General features: G+C 40.9%; 1 protein-coding gene and 2 non-coding genes across 3 annotated transcripts in view; all 3 read right to left on the bottom strand.

Moving 5' to 3' along the window:
* Positions 1 to 5,209: 5,209 nt before the first annotated feature.
* LOC117463045 (U2 spliceosomal RNA) lies at positions 5,210 to 5,400 on the bottom strand. Its single transcript, XR_004553875.1, has one exon. It is a non-coding gene; the product is annotated as a U2 spliceosomal RNA (small nuclear RNA).
* Positions 5,401 to 8,127: 2,727 nt separating this feature from the next.
* LOC117463064 (U2 spliceosomal RNA) lies at positions 8,128 to 8,317 on the bottom strand. Its single transcript, XR_004553892.1, has one exon. It is a non-coding gene; the product is annotated as a U2 spliceosomal RNA (small nuclear RNA).
* A 787-nt stretch (positions 8,318 to 9,104) lies between these two features.
* Positions 9,105 to 19,981, bottom strand: part of slco5a1 (solute carrier organic anion transporter family member 5A1) — a 42,547-nt gene continuing 31,670 nt past the window's right edge. Inside the window, exons 7-10 of the mRNA XM_034103964.2 lie at positions 17,728 to 17,887; positions 16,438 to 16,682; positions 14,411 to 14,475; positions 9,105 to 13,097 (exon numbers count right to left, since the gene is read on the bottom strand). Coding sequence (XP_033959855.1) covers positions 12,592 to 13,097; positions 14,411 to 14,475; positions 16,438 to 16,682; positions 17,728 to 17,887 — 976 coding nt within the window. The 3' untranslated portion in view covers positions 9,105 to 12,591. The remainder of the gene's footprint in view (positions 13,098 to 14,410; positions 14,476 to 16,437; positions 16,683 to 17,727; positions 17,888 to 19,981) is intronic.

Raw genomic sequence — 19,981 nt, 5'->3', positions numbered from 1 at the left:
ACCTAGGAACAGTTGGAGGCGGGAGACTGATTCTCCGCACAGTCACCTTCACTCACGGTTTCAAGAAGAGGCAGATTTATTTTCTAGTTGTGGACTTTCAAATTCTAGCGCACTCGAGCTGGTTTCTGCAAGATTATATACCCCACCTTTAATCATAAACGCGTACATAACATAGTAATATTTCAAAATTCCTCTCTGAAGGAAGAAAGCATGTGTAACAGCTGGGTGGAGAGAAACAGAGCTCCAGTTCACTCTGGTGGAGAACTGCGTGAATGGCACGCTGTGTATACTACAGGTTACTCTTATCCAAGTCGAAGATACATTTTCAGGGGGGTATACTACGAAGCAGGATTTTCACTTAGCCGGCTAAATTCAGGGGAAACTCAGGCTTTCCGGTCCTACGAAGCTGGTTCTCTTTTTAGCAGGCTAGATCTCCATGGTAACTTATGCTTAGCGGCTAACCTGGTCGGGACCAGGGGCCTATACTACGAACCTGGTTCAACCTAACCTGGATATGTTTGGGTTAGCCGGTTGGCCTAATCCAAAACATACGCGCTCTCGCTAAACTGTCCTACGACGCTGGTTATCAAGTGGATCGCTCAAGCCAGCCGTGTCCTATCTAGTTAGGTGCGCGTTCACATGAAAGGGGTGGTATCTGGAGCATTCGACCAATCACAAACATGGAGAAGCGTACTGACAGCGCAGCGTCATACTTCCTGAATGAAAAGTGAACTTTAATACTAGTCAAAAATGAAGAAGTTAAACTTTAAACATCCATGACTTAAACACTTTATCCAGGATCAAAGCTACATAGCTGAACCTGCAAGGTGAATACAGCTGGAACAGAACAAGTGTTTGAATGCGTACATTAACAGGTTTATGATATCACTGCCCCGTCTCTAAAACACGATCTGACTTCAATTACATTTGTCTCGAGTGTTTCGTCAACTTAATGTGTTGCTTAAAATAATACTTCTGCATACAGTATGTGACACTGTGAGTGTTGCATGGCCAGATACGGCTCAGCTGACTCAGATAAGGAGATATATGATACATTATGAAGTGATATGTCGCAGACTGTACTTAATGTACTCTGATCCGGTTACTTATGTTGTGGCCGATATTTAAGTAAGCTTTCTTAACGCTAATGTTATAATAGTCAGATTGCTCTGAAGATGGAGGTGATATTCTATTAATGTTCACGTTCACACAGTCGGTGATTTTTGCCGGCCGTCTTTCCTGCGACGGCAGTTTTTCTGTATTTCCTTTCTCCTGTAATATGACTTGATCGCTTTAAACTCCGCACACTGAGCTCTGATTGGTCAGCAGGCGGTGCTTTCACTGAGTTGAGCTCTTAGCCTGCAACCTAACCAGGGGCCTATGCTACGAAGCTGGTTCAACCTAACCTGGATATGTTTGAGTTAGCCGGTTGGCCTAATCCAAAACATACGCGCTCTCGCTAAACTGTACTACGATGCTGGTTATCAAGTGGATCGCTCAAGCCAGCCGTGTCCTATCTAGCTAGGTGCGCGTTCACATGAAAGGGGTGGTATTTGGAGCATTCGACCAATCACAAACATGGAGAAGCGCACTGACAGCGCAGCGTCATACTTCCTGAATGAAAAGTGAACTTTAATACTAGTCAAAAATGAAGAAGTTAAACTTTAAACATCCATGACTTAAACACTTGATCCAGGATAAAAGCCACAGAGCTGCACCTGCAAGGTGAATACAGCTGGTAAAAGAAAAAGTGTTTGAATGCGTACATTAACAGGTTTATGATATCACTGCCCCGTCTAAAACACGATCTGACTTCAATTACATTTGTCTCGAGTGTTTCGTCAACTTAATGTGTTGCTTAAAATAATACTTCTGCATACAGGATGTGACACTGTGAGTGTTGCACGGCCAGATACGGCTCAGCTGACTCAGATCAGGAGATATGTGATACATTATGAAGTGATATGCCGCGGACTGTACTTAATGTACTCTGATCCGGTTACTTATGTTGTGGTCCCGACCAGGTTAGCTGCTTAGCATATATTACCATGGAGATCTAGCCTGCTAAAAAGAGAACCAGCTTCGGATGACCGGAAAGCCAGAGTTTTCCCTGAATTTAGCCGGCTAAGCGAAAATCCTGCTTCGCAGTATACCCCCCAGGTTAGGTTGCAGGCTAAGAGCTCAACTCAGTGAAAGCACCGCCTGCTGACCAATCAGAGCTCAGTGTGCGGAGTTTAAAGCGATCAAGTCATATTACAGGAGAAAGGAAATACAGAAAAGCTGCCGTCGCAGGAAAGACGGCCGGCAAAAATCACCGACTGTGTGAACGTGAACATGAATAGAATATCACCTCCATCTTCAGAGCAATCTGACTATTATAACATTAGCGTTAAGAAAGCTTACTTAAATATCGGCCACAACATCAGTAACCGGATCAGAGTACATTAAGTACAGTCCGCGGCATATCACTTCATAATGTATCATATCTCTCCTGATCTGAGTCAGCTGAGCCGTATCTGGCCGTGCAGCACTCACAGTGTCACATACTGTATGCAGAAGTATTATTTTAAGCAACACATAAGTTGACGAAACACTCGAGACAAATGTAAATGAAGTCAGATCGTGTTTTAGACGGGCAGTGATATCATAAACCTGTTGATGTACGCATTCAAACACTTTTTCTTTTTCCAGCTGTATTCACCTTGCAGGTGCAGCTCTGAGGCTTTGATCCTGATCAAGTGTTTAAGTCATGGATGTTTAAAGTTTAACTTCTTCATTTTTGACTAGTATTAAAGTTCACTTTTCATTCAGGAAGTATGACGCTGCGCTGTCAGTGCGCTTCTCCATGTTTGTGATTGGTCGAATGCTCCAAATACCACCCCTTTCATGTGAACGCGCACCTAACTAGATAGGACACGGCTGGCTTGAGCGATCCACTTGATAACCAGCGTCGTAGTACAGTTTAGCGAGAGCGCGTATGTTTTGGATTAGGCCAACCGGCTAACTCAAACATATCCAGGTTAGGTTGAACCAGCTTCGTAGTATAGGCCCCTGGAGGAGCCTTCCTCGACATTGAGAAACACACACTGTATCAGTTCTTTTTTTAATATATATATATATCTATAGTATGAAGTTTCAATTTTTCTTACCCGACAAACTCAAATGACTTCTTTCAAGTTTGTGTTTTATGTCCTATTTTACTGTGAACTTTATTTCATCATAGTTGACTTTATATTTGTTTTCCACATACTATACTATGATGTATACATAATATAACAATACACAGACATTTGTACACAGAAATAAACCCACAGACACTACTGCAGGTGAAGAGATGTCGGTGAAAAGACAGTTTCTGTTCGGCGCAAGCAAGAGGTAAAAAAAAAAACTTGAAGAAACTAGAGCATCACTCGAAGGTGGGTTATTGTATGAGTCAAATGTACAACTTGTGAATGTTGTATAAGTCAAATTGCCAATTGCCATATTAAAACATCAGCTGCAATTCACGACATGAAGAAGGCAGTCTCTGCGTAGCTGCAGGCTAATGGAGATGCAGTTATGCAGCATTCTTTATTTACCGTTCATTCAAGTATGTGATGCCTTTGATCTGCTGATGTAAAGGAGGAAGAGTGATACACTGTCTGTCTATTGGCTTACATAACAGTTCAAGTTTACAGCCTAAAAAACATGGAGCATTTGTTCCCCTTTTATTCATTTTTATGTCAATTTGCGCATTTCATGGTGATGCTCAGCTTCTCCCCTTAACTCCTAACAGTCATCATCATGTCAACCACAACACAGAGAAATACTGATAGAATTGTGTGTGTACTTGACTATATTACAACTATATTATAATAAAATAATATGGTATTTATATTATTGAATTGATTATGATTATTATTATTATTATTATAGAAGTAGTTTATTTGCATTAATTACATTTTATTATTTTTGAGGCTAGTATTTGGCAGGAAATGCTAATAATAATAATAGATTTATTTTGTTAGCGCTTTTACCAACACATCCTCACTCCCAGGTCGGCCTATGTTGACGTTATGTCAAGTCCCCTGCCGGCTTTTTCTAACGAAAGGGGAGGGCCCTTAGCGTGTACAATTCTCCGTTATCCAATGAGAATGGACGCTCTCATTGCCTTTAAGGGCAGTCGACACAAACGAATGCCGTGCTTCCATGAACGTCCATAGAAGCATATGGACATCCCGGAAAGCTGAAAATGGACGCTAAGGGCACCCCCCTTGTCTTGAAAATGGACTCTAAGGCCCCCCCCCCCCTTGCGGTGGAAAAAGCCGGCAGGGGACTTGACATAACGTCAACATAGGCCGGCCTGGGAGTGAGGATGTGTTGGCTCTCAGTGCGCTTCTCCATGTTTGTGATTGATCGAATGCTCCAGATACCACCCCCTTTCATGTGAACGCGTACCTAACTAGATAGGACACGGCTGGCTTGAGCGATCCACTTGATAACCAGCGTCGTAGTACAGTTTAGCGACAGCGCGTATGTTTTGGATTTGGCCATCCGGCTAACTCAAACATATCCAGGTTAGGTTGAACCAGCTTCGTAGTATAGGCCCCTGGTGTTTCAAATGTATCGTTAATGTATCGTATCGTGGCAACGTATCGAGATGCGCATCGCATCGGCCTCAGTGATGGAGATGCACATCCCTATTGCACACTGGCTCTGCTGGTTTTCACGTGCAACTCTTCCTCATCAATTACATGTAAAGCGGCATAGTTACAAGCGGAGAACGGAGTAACTTAATGTCACAGCAGGCATAACAACAGCCGGTGTTTCTCGTGAGTGTTTTCCCCGGGAAACAAACACAATACACACACAATTACACAAACACACTCGCGAGCTTCCCCCAGACCAGTAATCCAAACTAAATTATCTTCCCTCTGTAGTATTTTGATCATTTGATAATAATCAATCAGATCGATCCAGAGAAGAGGAAACTTTAAAGGCCTTTTTCTCAAAATGATGACTCGGTTACAGTAATTATATAATGTCATATTTTACTTAACATGTGGAATACAACAACGATCCTGATATCATTAGAAAGTTATGAATATCCTCTTTCCAACAGTGTATACAACTCAAAATGTGTCTTCGCGGCAATGCGACTGACTTCGATAGAGCAGGTCACAAATGTTGTTGCGTTCAAATGTGTCAATTTTTTGTCTTTCACAATGAGAGGGGGTGCACCGTTCCTGGAGGTACTGCAATACCAGGTCGATGCGTGGAGTGGACGGAGCAAGCCCCTATTCCATCTCCCTATTCCAAAAATCAATTTAATATATGGTCCCCGGGTAGGGGACGTATCAGATATTAAACTGATAAGAACAGATACTACACTTGATCTTAGCCAAAAGGCCGAGAAGCGATACCTAGGAACAGTTGGAGGCGGGAGAGTGATTCTCCGCACAGTCACCTTCACTCACGGTTTCAAAGTGTGTTTCAGTAACAGTATGAGTGTATGACCCGATGTTGTAGGAACAAAGTACACTGAACACAGCATGTGCGAAAAGGGCAAGAACAGCGGCAGAATCTGTTATTTTCAGTAATGTCGTTGATGCGCTCCAGAACGGTCTTGTCTCGTGTCACGTTTTAGTCTAATTAGAATAGTATCCCCTGAAATAAATTGTTATCGTATTTACTGTCAGCAAATTACCTGTAACTTAAGTATATCTAAGGTAATATTAATCATAAGCGCGAACATAACATAGTATTGTTTCAAAATTCCTCTCTGAAGGAAGAAAACATGTGTAACAGCTGGGTGGAGAGAAACAGAGCTCCAGTTCACTCTGGTGGAGAACTTTGTGAACGGCACGCTGTGTATACGACAGGTTACTCTTAAATCGAAGATACATTTTCTGGAGGAGCCTTCCTCGACATTGAGAAACACCCACTGTATCATTTCTTTTTTTAATATATATATAATATATATATATATATATATAATAGAAGTTACATTTTCTTATCCGACAAACTCAAATTACTTCTTTCAAATGTGTGTCTTATGTCCTATTTTCATATTTTCGACGAAGTACTTTACTGTGACTTTATTTCATCATACTAGACTTTATCTTTGTTTTCCACATACTATACTATGATGTATACATAATATAACAATACACAGACATTTGTACACAGAAATAAACCCACAGACCACGTTTTTGTAATACTGTTTTATTATTGTTCACATCTTTATTGACAGGAAAATCCGAGGCTGACCGTGTTTCCACGGATCGCCCTTCGCCTCTCCGTCAGAAACACTGTCCTCTGGAAATAAATACAATACTGATTTAAAAAAAAATTTAAAGAAAAGAAGAAGATTTTCTAACCTACGTCTTAGAGTCTGGAGATGATTCCACATTTATTACTACGTGAAACTACGGCACGACACATGGAGGGAAACATATCTGTTTCAGGTGAGAGGAGGATTTAAAGAAACGTGACGCAGTGAAATCCTGCAGCTGGAGATCCACGACGTGAGGACATAGACTGTACCCTCCTTATTTCAATATTTTCTCCTATTTTGAACAATCCTGATCTTAGCAAATATTTGTTGTCAATTAATATAAACAAATGGACGAAATCAGGTATAAAGCAGTTGAAACATTTGTTCCACAAAGATATAACATTGGAATCATTTAATGATTTAAGAGCAGAATATGACATTTCAAATAAGGATTTTTCAGATACATGCAAATTAGGAACGTGATCCACTCAATTATTAAAAGCAATACATTGAGATCGGGATTGTTGGAAGAGGAGGAGACATTGATGTCATCGAGCACGATCAAAGGTAAAATTAGAGAATTTAATGCAGTTTTTTCTAAAAGAGCTCAGTCCAACTTTAAAAAAGATCTGGGAAAAGGACTTATGGATACAGATAGATGAAACTACTTGGCTGAATATCTGTGAAAGAACACATTTTCCATTCACAAGCAATAAAATCAAAGAAGCAAACTTTAAATTTCTCAACACATTTGACCTCACACCCATAAAGATGGATAACATTTCCAAAGAAAACTCTTCAAAATGTCCGAGATGTAAAGTAAAAGCAGGAACATTTATGCATCTGTTTTGGGACATTTCTGGGATTCGATTCTTGCGCTCACAAAAGCCGTTTTAGGCATCGAAATGAGCCAAAATCCATGTTTTTCCCTGTTTAATGACACCAAACTTTAAACTGAACCCCAAACATTACAGAATACTAATCATAATAACATATTTTGCCAAGAAATGTATACTTTTACTCTGGAAGAATGAACGTCCTCCAACATTTAAACTTTTCATTGATCAGTTAACACATTTTACTGCGGTCAAGCCAGCCTCCACTTGGGAAAACACAGTCAAGCCAGCCCGCACGTGATATTGGGGTGCGCGAATATTAGAAGCATTACGGTAAAATCCCAGCGCTTACTCGGTCAATAACAAAAGCACCTATAAAAACAAACCAAACATATTAAATTAAGAAATATTTACTATATAATGTGATCAATAATTATTTAAAACAAACTACGTATAACTACCACGAGTAAATGTAAAATGTAAGGAGTTTCAAAATAAAAGTCCTTTGAAATCTCATATATGAGCTATCAGCCCTGTGTTTAGATAAGAATAAAACGAAATCTCTCCCTGATGCAAGACTCATCTCACTGCAGGGTGATAGAAGGACACCCCATCTACTCACCCAGAAGAAATCAGGACATTCTGATATGGAGTTTCAAAATAAAAGACCTTTGAAATCTCATATATGAGCTATCAGCCCTGTGTTTAGATAAGAATAAAACGAAATCTCTCCCTGATGCAAGACTTCACTGCATGGTGATAGAAGGACAGCCCATCTACTCACCCAGAAAAAATCAGGACATTCTGATGTGGAGTTTCAAAATAAAAGACCTTTGAAATCCCATATATGAGCTATCAGCCCTGTGTTTAGATAAGAATAAAACGAAATCTCTCCCTGATGCAAGACTCATCTCACTGCAGGGTGATAGAAGCCCATCTACTCACCCAGAAAAAATCAGCGTCATGAAGCATAACAACCTTATATATTGTTGCGTTCAAATGTGTTAAGTAAGCATTTTATTTTTCACAATGAGAGGGGGTGGCACCGTTCCTGGAGGTACTGCAATACCAGTCGATGCGTGGAGTGGACGGAGCAAGCCCCTATTCCATCTCCCTATTCCAAAAATCAATTTAATATATGGTCCCCGGGTAGGGGACGTATCAGATATTAAACTGATAAGAACAGATACTACACTTGATCTTAGCCAAAAGGCCGAGAAGCGATACCTAGGAACAGTTGGAGGCGGGAGACTGATTCTCCGTACAGTCAACTTCACTCACGGTGTCAAAGTGTGTTTCAGTAACAGTATGAGTGTATAACCCGATGTTGTAGGAACAAAGTACACTGAACATAGCATGTGCGAAAAGGGCAAGAACAGCGGCAGAATCTGTTATGTTCTGCAATGTCGTTGGTGCCGCTCCAGAACGGTCTGGTCACGTGTCATGTTTTAGTCCAATTAGAATAGTATCCGCTGAAATACATTTTATTTCGTCAGAAAATGACCTGTAACTTCCAGTCTAAGCAAATCTAAGGTAATATTAATCATAAGCGCGAACATAACATAGTATGTTTCAAAATGTCTCTCTGAAGGAAGAAAGCATGTGTAACAGCTGGGTGGAGAGAAACAGAGCTCCAGTTCACTCTGGTGGAGAACTTTGTGAACGGCACGCTGTGTATATTACAGGTTACTCTTATCTAAATCGAAGATACATTTTCTGGAGGAGCCTTCCTCGACATTGAGAAACACACACTGTATCAGTTCTTTTTTTATATATATATATATAATATGAAGTTAAACATTTTCTTACTCGACAAACTCAATATACTTCTTTCAAATGTGTGTCTTGTGTCCTATTTTCATATTTTCGACTAAGTACGTTTACTGTGACCTTTATTTCATCATACTAGACTTATCTTTGTTTCCACATAGGCCTACTATACTATGATGTATACATAATATAACAATACACAGACATTTGTACACAGAAATAAACCCACAGACATGTTTTTGTAATACTGTTTTATTATTGTTCACATCTTTATTGACAGGAGAATCCGAGGCTCAGTGACCGTGTTTCCACGGATCGCCCGCCGCCGCCTCTCCGTCAGAAACACTGTCCTCTGGAAATAAATACAATACTGATTTTTAATTTTTTTTAAAGAAAAGAAGAAGATTTTCTAACCTACGTCTCAGAGTCTGGAGATGATTCCACATTTATTACTACGTGAAACTACGGCACAACACATGGAGGGAAACAGATCTGTTTCAGGTGAGAGGAGGATTTAAAGAAACGTGACGCAGTGAAATCCTGCAGCTGGAGATCCACGACGTGAGGATGAAATACTGAGACCACCTGAGGGGAGGGGTCTGGTTTCTGCAGCTTTTTGGGTTAAAAAAAACTAAAATACGACTTGTTTTTGTATTAATTCATGGCTAAAAACCTTAAATATGAGTCGAGGGGGTTCTTGAAGAAATACTTTAACTATCAGCCGAGGAGTTTAAGTATAATTTGCTTTATTTGGAACCTAACATATGAGTGGAGGGGGTTTCCGGTTTAAGGATACTTTGGGTCTTCAAAGTGAAATACTGCACCTCATTTTCCAAAGAGCCTTTATTTTTGAAACACCAAATCATCACGTGTTGCAGGAAAGTAAACAAAAATACAATGTAATAAGGAACTAATAAGGGTTAAGAGTTTTGTTTCTTGTCGGTAATATAACAGGTTTAAGATGTTTTTCTCTTGTATTCATTTATGACAAAATACTTTAACTATCAGCCGAGGAGTTAGTATCATCCTATTTTATAGTTTTTTGTTTCTATGCTAAAAACGCCGGTACATTTCTTAATCTTTTATTTAATGGTTTTTCTTTCGTAGGATAGGAGAGACACTATGACATTTTAAGACGAAACTAAGAGAAGATCCTTTCAAACTAATCAACACAGATTAATTGCTGCCTTCATCTGTTCAATTAAAAATCTGAGCATTCATATTCATATTAAAAGGTTTTTTCCAGAAACATTGACGGGTGATTAAAACGTTTTAATGTAATGTGAGAAGGGGTGAGGACATCTTAAGTGTTTATTGACTAATACATGTGAAAGAGTAGATTTTCTTAAGCTGTCACTGACCAGCTGTTAAATGGTATTTTTGAGGTGTTTCTTAAGATTCAAACCTGTTGTAAGGTAGCCATTTTGTTGGTAGGGCTGCAGACAGGAAGTCAGACATTATTAAGGGACGGACCAACATACTTAACAAAAGCAGTGAGTATGATGAAGCTAATTTGAGATACTTTGGAGGAGCTACGACGCTAAATGTTTAAAGCGTTATTGTCAGGAAGGTGGGCTCAACATTTCATCTGTTTGGGATTTAAAGAACCAGCTGGACAGGAGCGTCACGTAGAAAGCAAAGGAGCTGTTAAAGTGAAATGCAGAGAAACAGGACGAGGGTCTCAGCGCCCCGCTAACAGATCCTCGTTTTAAAGATGTTTGTTTATCACTTTTACAGGAATGTAGTGTAGTGTAGTCTAAACTGCGTAGGATTAATATCCACTTCCTCCTCGATTTGGCAAACAAAACAAACTAATTGTATATTAATAATTGTAGTAATAGTCACGTCAGAAATCCACTCATTCCAGTTTCTCGCGTGTGCTTTTCCTGCCTTTTCAAGACTACTATGATTGCAAATGAAAACACTTGACGTTGTAACTTGTTTTTTCCATTTTCTGACATACAGTACAAAAAGAAAACAACAAATAATCAGCAGGTGAATGAATGGTAAACAAAGTGAACAATCTCCAATACAAGATACTGATTGCTCGAGACACAAGCTGCATGTAAACCAGCACATCAGGACCTTTTTGAATCCGGTTTCAACACTGTTTTGGTTTGTGAAATAAAAAGCCATGTTTCTCTAGTGGAAAAGCAGCAGAGTAATACATCCGGCCAGCAGGGGGCGTCGGAGGAACGCTGTAACAGGAAGCTGCTCTTTAGGAAACAAGTGAGGAAATAATACTGCGAGTAAAAAACGTCCAGCCAAATTCATTTTTAAGTTATTTAACACCGATTTGCGTTTAAAACGGGTTGTGTTCATTTGTCTCGAGACTTTTAGAGCCACAACATATTAAATAATAGAGTAATAATAAGAAGTGCTTGATGAAATGGTTTTGGCACATTAACTACTGGGTCTGATCTGGAGCTAAATCTATTAGCGATTAGCCGACAGAGACAAATGTTCTGATAATCAATTCGACATCAAGACGCTTCTCAAATCTCATTTGCTGCGTTGAATATCTTTGGATTTTTTGGACGAAATGTGATGGGCTTTTTTTCCACATCTTTCTAACTGGTTCTCTTCAGATCAAGCAATTAATCGATACAGTAGTTAATCGAGGAATAGTTAGTAGTTTATAGATTAAGAAAACAATCGTCAGCTGCAGCTCTTCAGTAGATTTCTCTGCACGTTGTCCAGTGATTTTCTTTTGACTAAATGTCTAAAACTTTTCCTTTGACGTTCAGATCAGTGCAAAGCCTATGCAGTCATTACCCAGAAATCATTGGGACTACTTTTAAAATGCTAAGCAAGAAACTAACTCCTCCAATCAAGGATCCATCCCAGAATTCGGCAGCAGCTTTTCTGAGAGAACAGACGACTACTTCTAAGTTCTGAAGAAACGTCCTCTGATCCGATCACGTCTCCAAGCAAAGTTTATTTTCTCCTCAGGAATGTGGTCAGGAGGAAAATGCAGATTTGGGGTAAACCACTTATCAAGTCAGGAGGGGTGTATGGATGCATTGTTTGGAGCTGAACAATCCGACTTCCAGCGGTAATACTTGGCGTTATCGAGTCAGGAGGCCTGGCATCAAACAGGAATTCATTCTGTGTTTCCAAGCAGCTTAACCCACTGACCTCTGGGGGTCTTTTCACTCAAAAAATGACCCAAAAAGAACAAAAAAAATGGACGCTAAAACATCTTTTTCAACACATAGCACCATGTCATCGGTTTCCGGTTCTGAACACTTGCTTGCAGAATGTCTCATTTCCAAAGGTTTTTTTTATTTTTTATTCGTTTTATTTGTGAGAGCCAGGAAAACAAAACAAAATGGCGGTGAGGAGATGAAGAAGGAGGCGGAGCTGAGGTATACGTTCACGCTTTTTTCTTTGTGGGGGGTGACAGAAGGCACATTTTGCCGAGGGCAGGGAGGGGTTTATTTCTTGAAGCGATGAACTCTCCAAAGCGTTTTGTCCGCTGATGGATGACAAAGAAAAAACACTTCTTCCGATTATTTCACCAACCAATCAAAAAGCTGCATTTCCTCCACAGAATCACATGCTCCGTTTCCAGTTGACGGTGTTTTTTGACCCAGAAGCCGCGTTGAGAGGGTCTTGAAATGAAAGCAGGACCTCTGTGTGATGATTGAGAGCCGCTAAAAACCATCTGATTGGATTTTTAGATTTATTTTCTCCGATCTTATCGCCTGCCCCCCCGTTTTTCGACCTTCAAATTCGCACCGAGACGTGGTCGAGCGACGTCGCCGAAGCCGCCGAAGCCGTCACCTTTGGGGGAGGAGCTACTTCTTTTAGCTCGTTTCCAGGGCAACTCTGGGTGCTAACGCCGCGGTTTAACGGCCCTGCTCGCGGCGGCGCGTTAGCCGCGAGAACCGAGCTGGGGTCGGTTCGCGGGATGTTTACGGGGCAGGATCGGGTGCGAGCGTGACCTTTGTGACCTCCAGGGTGACAAATGAGACTTCCCACGGTGTCCACGGGCGACAGGTGGCGTTTCATCCACCGCTCCACTCGTTCCTCTTTGTATTTGATGGAGTACCAGGTGAGGAAGATGAAGAAGAAGCCGATTAACTTGAGGCTGGCGGCGAGGCCGAAGTAGACGAAGCGCAGCGAGGTGACGTCGTATTCCCAGCAGGAGCCGTGCACGCCGCAGTCCTGCTGCCACAACATGCACGTGGTGTCGATGACGGCGCCGAAATATATGGGCGTCGGGATGTAGGCTGGGTGGAGGAGAGAGGGGGGAGAGAGGGGGAGATATGGTTAAATAAACAGACAAAAAACAGACCGAAACGTGGACACATTGTGAGAAACAAGTGGGTGGAGAATATAGGGGGAGAGAGAGGAAGAGGAGGGGTGAAGTTAGAGGAGAAAAACAGACAAGACGGACAAAAAAATTGGAAAATGGTGAGAGACAGCAAGTGGATGGAGAAGTGGAGAGGAAGGATAGAAAGAGGAAGGGATGAAGTGAGAGAAAAACACCAACAAACAGACAGTACGGACAGAAAAGTGGAAAATGGAGAGACAAGGTGAAGTTAGTTAAAGTATGAAAGGAAGTTCAAGAAAGAGAATGGGCAAATTAAGTTTAGGGAGAGATTATGGTAAAAAAGGTGGGGGGGGGGGGGGGGGGAGAAGTAAAAAGCGACAGAAGGTGGGGAGAAGAACAAAGACAAGAGAGAAAGAGAATCATAACTAAAAGTACAGAAATTAAAACAACATTGGAGAAAACTAAGACAACTGTAAATCTAAATCCTCTCAAACATCAATATGTGTGTTTAAGATCAGCTGCAGGTTAGTTATGCCCCCCATCGCTTTCATCATCTAAAATATACCCTTTTCCCATTGGTTTAGGACATGCTCTCGCATTGGAGCTTTGATCCATAAGATGCAATAAATCCGTAATAGTTATAGAGATATTAAAACTGTCTTTCTTTGCTAACGCTACAGAAACTTAGCACCTCGGAGAAAATGAAGGATATGTTATCAGTGTGAGGTCCTTCTCTCTTTTTAATCCATATCTCTCTTCTTGCCTTTGGAAAACTAAAAGGATTATCTGCCGTCAGACTTCCATTAGCACTTCTGCAGCTAGTGCTAACGGTGGACGTTAGAGCAAAGCGTCGGTAAGACTTGATATAAAACTGATGGATTAAACCCACGTTGGCTCAAAAACACACCCTACATTTCCCATAATGCATCGTTTCCTCCCATTAATGCACATGTCCGTCAAACTCCTCTCTTATAGATCGTGTTTCTGTGCTGACTGATCGATCCTGACATGTTTCAGATCCACCCCCCCCCCCCGTTCCCTGATTCAGGAGAACAGCGCGGCTTTGAAGAGACGACATCTCATTCCCGAAGCTCCTCGTCAGCAGTTAAGCAAATGTGCAGCGTGTTTACAATCAATTCAATCAGCTGACGTTACATCCCCCTCCTCTGATACGGAGGTAAAGACGGTCCCCTGCTGATGCTCTGGGTTTCTGTTTGGACGTATTCATGTCAAAAGCTATTTAATGCCACGCTATGTCTTTCTGCTCACCGAGGGTCCTGAGGAGAACGAACTGCATCCCCAGAGCGAACGGCCTCTCCTGCTCCGCTACGGATCTGTGAAGAACAGAATAATACGTCCTTTACTCAGCTGGGAATGTACAATGGAATAAGATGAGCAACACAGTGAGCGTGGACGAACAGGACACAACAGATTCAACAAGGTTCAAAGAGTCATACAAACATTAGAAATGAAAAGCATATAGTAGGGATGTAACGATACCAGAATCTCACGGTACGATATTTTTTGCGATATTGAAAAAATAAACAAAACAAATGCGAATATATATATATTTTTTTACTTTAATTTTTTTTCTTTATTAAATAATAAATCTGATTTGTACAGCATTTTAGTAGGATAGTAGTATTTTAAAGTGTCAACAATATAATAATCAGACCCGGCAATAGAATAAATCAAGTTTCACTTTAGTTTTTCAAGTAACTCTCTCTCACTCACTCACTCACTCACTCACTCACTCACTCACTCACTCACTCACTCACTCACTCACTCACTCACTCACGCGTCATCAATGTTATCTTTTAGGAATGTGAGCACGTCCACATTTCCAGGTAGAAGCTGGGATGTTTGGGCGTTTACAAAACCCCCTGCTGTGGAAACATCTCTCTTGCTTGGTGCTGGTGTTGCTGGGACAGAGAGACATGCTTTGGCCATGGGTACAGCAGTGGGTCAAACTGTGTCTCTCCACCACTTCAACAACAATACAGTGTTTGCCAAGAAGGTGAGGCTTATTGACTAGGGATGCCAGAAACTGACCATGATCAAAATCGAACAGCCCTGGCGAATAATAATCGATTATTATCCCCCCCCCACGCGGGAGAGAAAAAAAAGGGCTGCTGTTAACGTCGGTCTGTACAACGGACTTGTGCCAAAACTACGCCAACCGGCTGCGGAGGGAGACTCCCCCCCTTCACTGGAGAACTGCGCTAACACAGCTGATCACAACGTTCACACTCTGTGGTCACGAAGTACTCCACTAGCATTTGACTTCATTTGCACTTGTCAGTTTGAAGTAGTTAGTTGTGTTCTCGCTCCAATAAATCAATCGCACGTGTGACGGAGAGGGGGGGGGCGGTGTGTAGCAGCCTTCCTCCAAGTGTACAGTAAATCAAACTGGTGGTGTGACCAATGGCCATTTACAATTATTAATACTATTACTATTATTAGCATTAGTCTATATTTTGGTTGAAACTAAGCCAGAAAAAAAACCATAAATAATAATAAAAAATATATATAAATAAAATCGAATTTTAAAAATAATTTTCGATGATGGAGACTGTAACGAATATTCGAAAAATCGAATAATCGCTGGCATCCCTATTATTGACAGGGCGAGATATAAATATACTGTTGGTACTTGTCAATATCTCTAGGTGTGTACATGTAGCCCTGTAAATACGATGTCCTTTTGTGTTATCTGTTGTTTTATGTTCATGTTGTCACCATGTTGGACAGGTCTCCCTTGAAAAAGAGATCGATGATCTCAATGGGACCATCTGGTTCAATAAAGGTTTAAAAAAAAAAAAAAAAAAAAATAAATCGCGGTACATTTTGTCAGTCTCACGACGGTATTGAAACATCTATTTACCGCGGTATCGCAATATTCGATATATCGTTACATCCCTAGCATATAGCAACCGTTAAAACAAAAAGTATTCTAACATGAAATCAAGATGGTACAGTTTGTAGTTTTGGGTTAAATGCATCCAAATGGGATAAATTCAGGAGATTATGGCTTATTCTTTAAATTGAAAATGAAGGGTTTGATAAACTGAGACTTCTTGGAGCTCATGATTTGAACCTTGGTTGTGTATTCCCTGAACTTCAGATCTCCTACCTGAGGGTGACGATGTTATAATGAATGCATAGTTAAACATCCCCAGTGGCGTATTAGTATTAATAAGATATAACATAAGATATAAGATATAACCCTAACCATATGAATACAGGATGATTTGGTTTCATCGTTTCTGTATCACCTGAACTTTAGAGTCTCGTACCTGAGCGTGACGATGATGGCGGAGGGCTGGGCGCAGGCGGTGATGAGCGTGACGATGAAGAGGAAGATGAGGAAGGGGATGAGCGTGCTGCAGGTGCGGTCGCACTTCCCCGACACGGCGTACCCGTTCTCGTTCAGGTACGTCTTCACGATGACGAGCTGCAGCTGGTTGGAGCCCGACGCGCTGGACGAGGGCGTGATCACCTGCCGACTCTGAACGCACGCGCAGTCCGAGTAGTTTCTGATCTGAGAGGGAACATGGAGGAGAGTTAGAGACTTCAAGATGAAACACGGCAACTATCTCCAGCCAGAGACTTTGCAAACTATCTCCAATCCTCAAAGGTCATGGGGGGGAATCGGGTTGCTTGAAAGTAGCTCCATTCCACAAGTCAAACAAAAATATTTTTATAAACGTAAGAAGTCGTTGAGGAAATAATGTGCAATAAAAAGATTCAATAAAATAGAAAAATGTTTACAAAGGTTTAGTACAAATCTGGAATACAAATATTGTAAAAAATATAAGAAAAATATGTATATTAAATACAAGAAGTTGAGAAAAAATGTGTAATGAAAAAAAACGTTTTAAACCAAAACAAGTTCAACTCAAAATGTGAAAAGATAAAATAAAGTGGAAGACAAATCTACTACCAACTAAAAGAGGGTTATTCTGGAATAGAAAGGTTATTACAAATATAATATTTGAGTGAAAACGTGCAATAAAAAGAGTAGTTACGGATCTGGACGAGGCTTAGACACTTTACGATTAAATACGGAAAGCCAGAGACTTTTTAAAATATCTCCGATTCTTAAAAGATGTTAAAGAATATAAACAGAACACTTATCACGGGGGGAAATTGGGTTGCTTGACAGTTGTTCCTTTTTCGAAAATGTAAATAAGAAGTTAATATAAAATTAAATAACAACCCGATACCAACCAAGTGAAAAACACGAAAACTAAATTTAAAATGTGAGAGATAAAAAACTATTAAATAGAATAGTAATATTAATATTAACATAAGAAGTTGAAGTAAAACTGTTGTTATAGAAGCTGCTGATGGTGAAATAGGTCCAGTGTCTGTCTATTTAATTATAATAATAGATTACATTTTTATAGCGCCTTTCAACCGACCCCTTTACATGGTGTAACTTGTACTTTATATACTTTATACTTGTTATATAATTACATAAAAATTCGAATAAAAACATTATACAATTTAAATATTAAAACTAAATATACAGACAAAAAACAAACAATAAGTATGCAAGAGTCTTCTCTCTCTCTCTCTCTCACCCCGGTGCTGTCGTTGGCCACGCTGCTGCAGCCGGCCAGGCAGGGGTTAAAGTACGTGATGCCGTCGGAGCCGCACACCGGAGCGTACTCATGGATCTTACAGCCGCAGTTCACGTTGCAACCTCCGGTCAGGTTCCTCTGGGTCATGGTGAGCGTCGGCCTGCAGAGGGGCAACACACAGAAGATCATCAGGGCTCTTTATTTAGATGCCTTGATAGGAGATAGGAAACAAGGAAGGAAAGGCGTTGGGGAGAAATCTAAGGAAGTGTATGACGGACAGGAAGATGTAGAAAGAGCGAGGAAGTGGGAGAGGAAGAGATGAAAGGAGGATAATAAAAGGAACAACATAACGATACGCCTTGATGCGAGATGGGAGGGGAAGCGAAGGAAGAAAAAGCAGGAGAAATGAAGGGAAGGTTTGATTAAAAAAAGACAGACTGGAAGACGCAGAAAGAACAGAGAATCAAAGAGACGAGCAGGATAATGAAAGGAACAGAGGACATTAAGGAGGAGGGAAAGAGAGACGGACTGTCAGGGGGATATGAAAACCACAAGTCAGCCAAATGTCTTCTCTTCCGAGCTGATGTTTTCCATCATGTCTTCTCTGGCTATCCTGCAGAGATCTGAGAGCTAGCTTCCTCCCCGACTTCGGCCACAGACGGGCGATGAAAACGAGCCGTGTGTTCGGACACAACGGGAAGTCGTTCAGCGGGAGAAAAGGCAGACTGAAGTCTACAAACGTCTGTCTCTGATACGAGAGAAAGCATTTGAAAGACTGAGGGTTAACGAGAGACGTCACCCCGAGGGAGGTGGGCTACTTTTAGATAAACTACCGTACTTCTCGGACTATAAAGCGCACCTGCATATAAGCCGCCGCAGCTAAATTGTCCGTCTGTCTCTCGGTTCCACTTTTACTTTGGCGCGCGACCTGTCTCACTCTTTTCCGGCCTCCAGCTTTTCCTGCTGGAGCCCGCCGCTTAGAGGTGGCGGGCGCGGACCGGTCCTAGAGCCCATAGAGTTAAAGGTGGTTACTTTTACCTGTAAAACCCATAGATTTAGGAGGTTCCCTAGTGGCCGTTAGCGGTAAAAAAAAAATGGGGAAAAAAGTCGCGGCTTATAGTCCGAAAAGTACGGTACCTGTGGATTCAAATGATCAAACGTCACACATTGGTGGATTGGTAAGAATTAAAGTTTGATAGTTTCATGACCGCACAGTGTAGTCTGATGTCTGTCACATGAACAACGACTATTTTCTATACTAATAGTTCCTTTGGTTGGATCTAACATAAACGTTGGTTATTAATTCATCTTCTGCACATTTTCTCGATGAATCAGTTACTAATTGTCACTAAAACGTCATAAAATAGTGAGAAATGTCCATAGAAATTGCCCACAGATCAAGTTCATGGTTTATAAATGTTAATTTTGTATTCAAAGGGTTAGTGTTCAAAACATATCTCGATATTTATTTTGTTCTTTTTACTTTATATGCAAAATACAAAAGAAAGTAGCGAATTAATTGTTTATAATTTTTTTTTAAAGTAACCAAATTAACTATTAAAAAAGGGGGAAATGTTAAATACCTTAAATAGGATATGTATCTTGGCAGAGATACATATCCTAGTTAAGGTAATGTTGGAAAAAAATAGATGACATTTTGTAATTTAAGCAGAGATGTGTAATTAAATAGTAAATAAGTATAACTGGCCGGCTCTGTTGTGATTGGTCAACCGCTAAGAGATGTCCCGCCCCTTAGCCTATCACGTACAATGTGTTGGAGCGCTAGCCAATAGGAGCCCAAGTGTGTTAAATAGTGACGTCATGACGTTGCGGAAGTAGACAAAGGAGTCCAATGGAGGCGCTGTATGGAGGGAACTTTGGGATTTTAGCCTTTGCCGACCATTTACATGCACTAAAACCTATACAGCACTACAGGAGAGGGGAAAAGCAGAGTAAGGCCTCTTTAATGAGTTCGGTGAGATGTTTGTTTACAGGCAGAACATCCATTCATCAGCGACACCAGAGGAGCGTGTCTTTATCCACATTCCCATCACAGCACAAAGAGAGTGTGTCGAGACGACCTAACAACGGTCACCGAGTCTCTTTCGGCTTCTTTCAAAATGCTGTGTTTTTCTGCGTGGGAGTTTTTACACTTTTTTAAAAACACTCTTCCTCCACAGTCTATCCTCCTCCTCGTCCTCGTCTGTGTGCTCTCTCCACTTTCCTCCTCTCCTTTATTCAACAGTCGTCCCAC

Source organism: Pseudochaenichthys georgianus, chromosome 17, assembly GCF_902827115.2.
Source record: "Pseudochaenichthys georgianus chromosome 17, fPseGeo1.2, whole genome shotgun sequence".
NCBI lineage: Eukaryota > Metazoa > Chordata > Actinopteri > Perciformes > Channichthyidae > Pseudochaenichthys > Pseudochaenichthys georgianus.
This window is presented reverse-complemented; position numbering and strand designations above follow the sequence as displayed.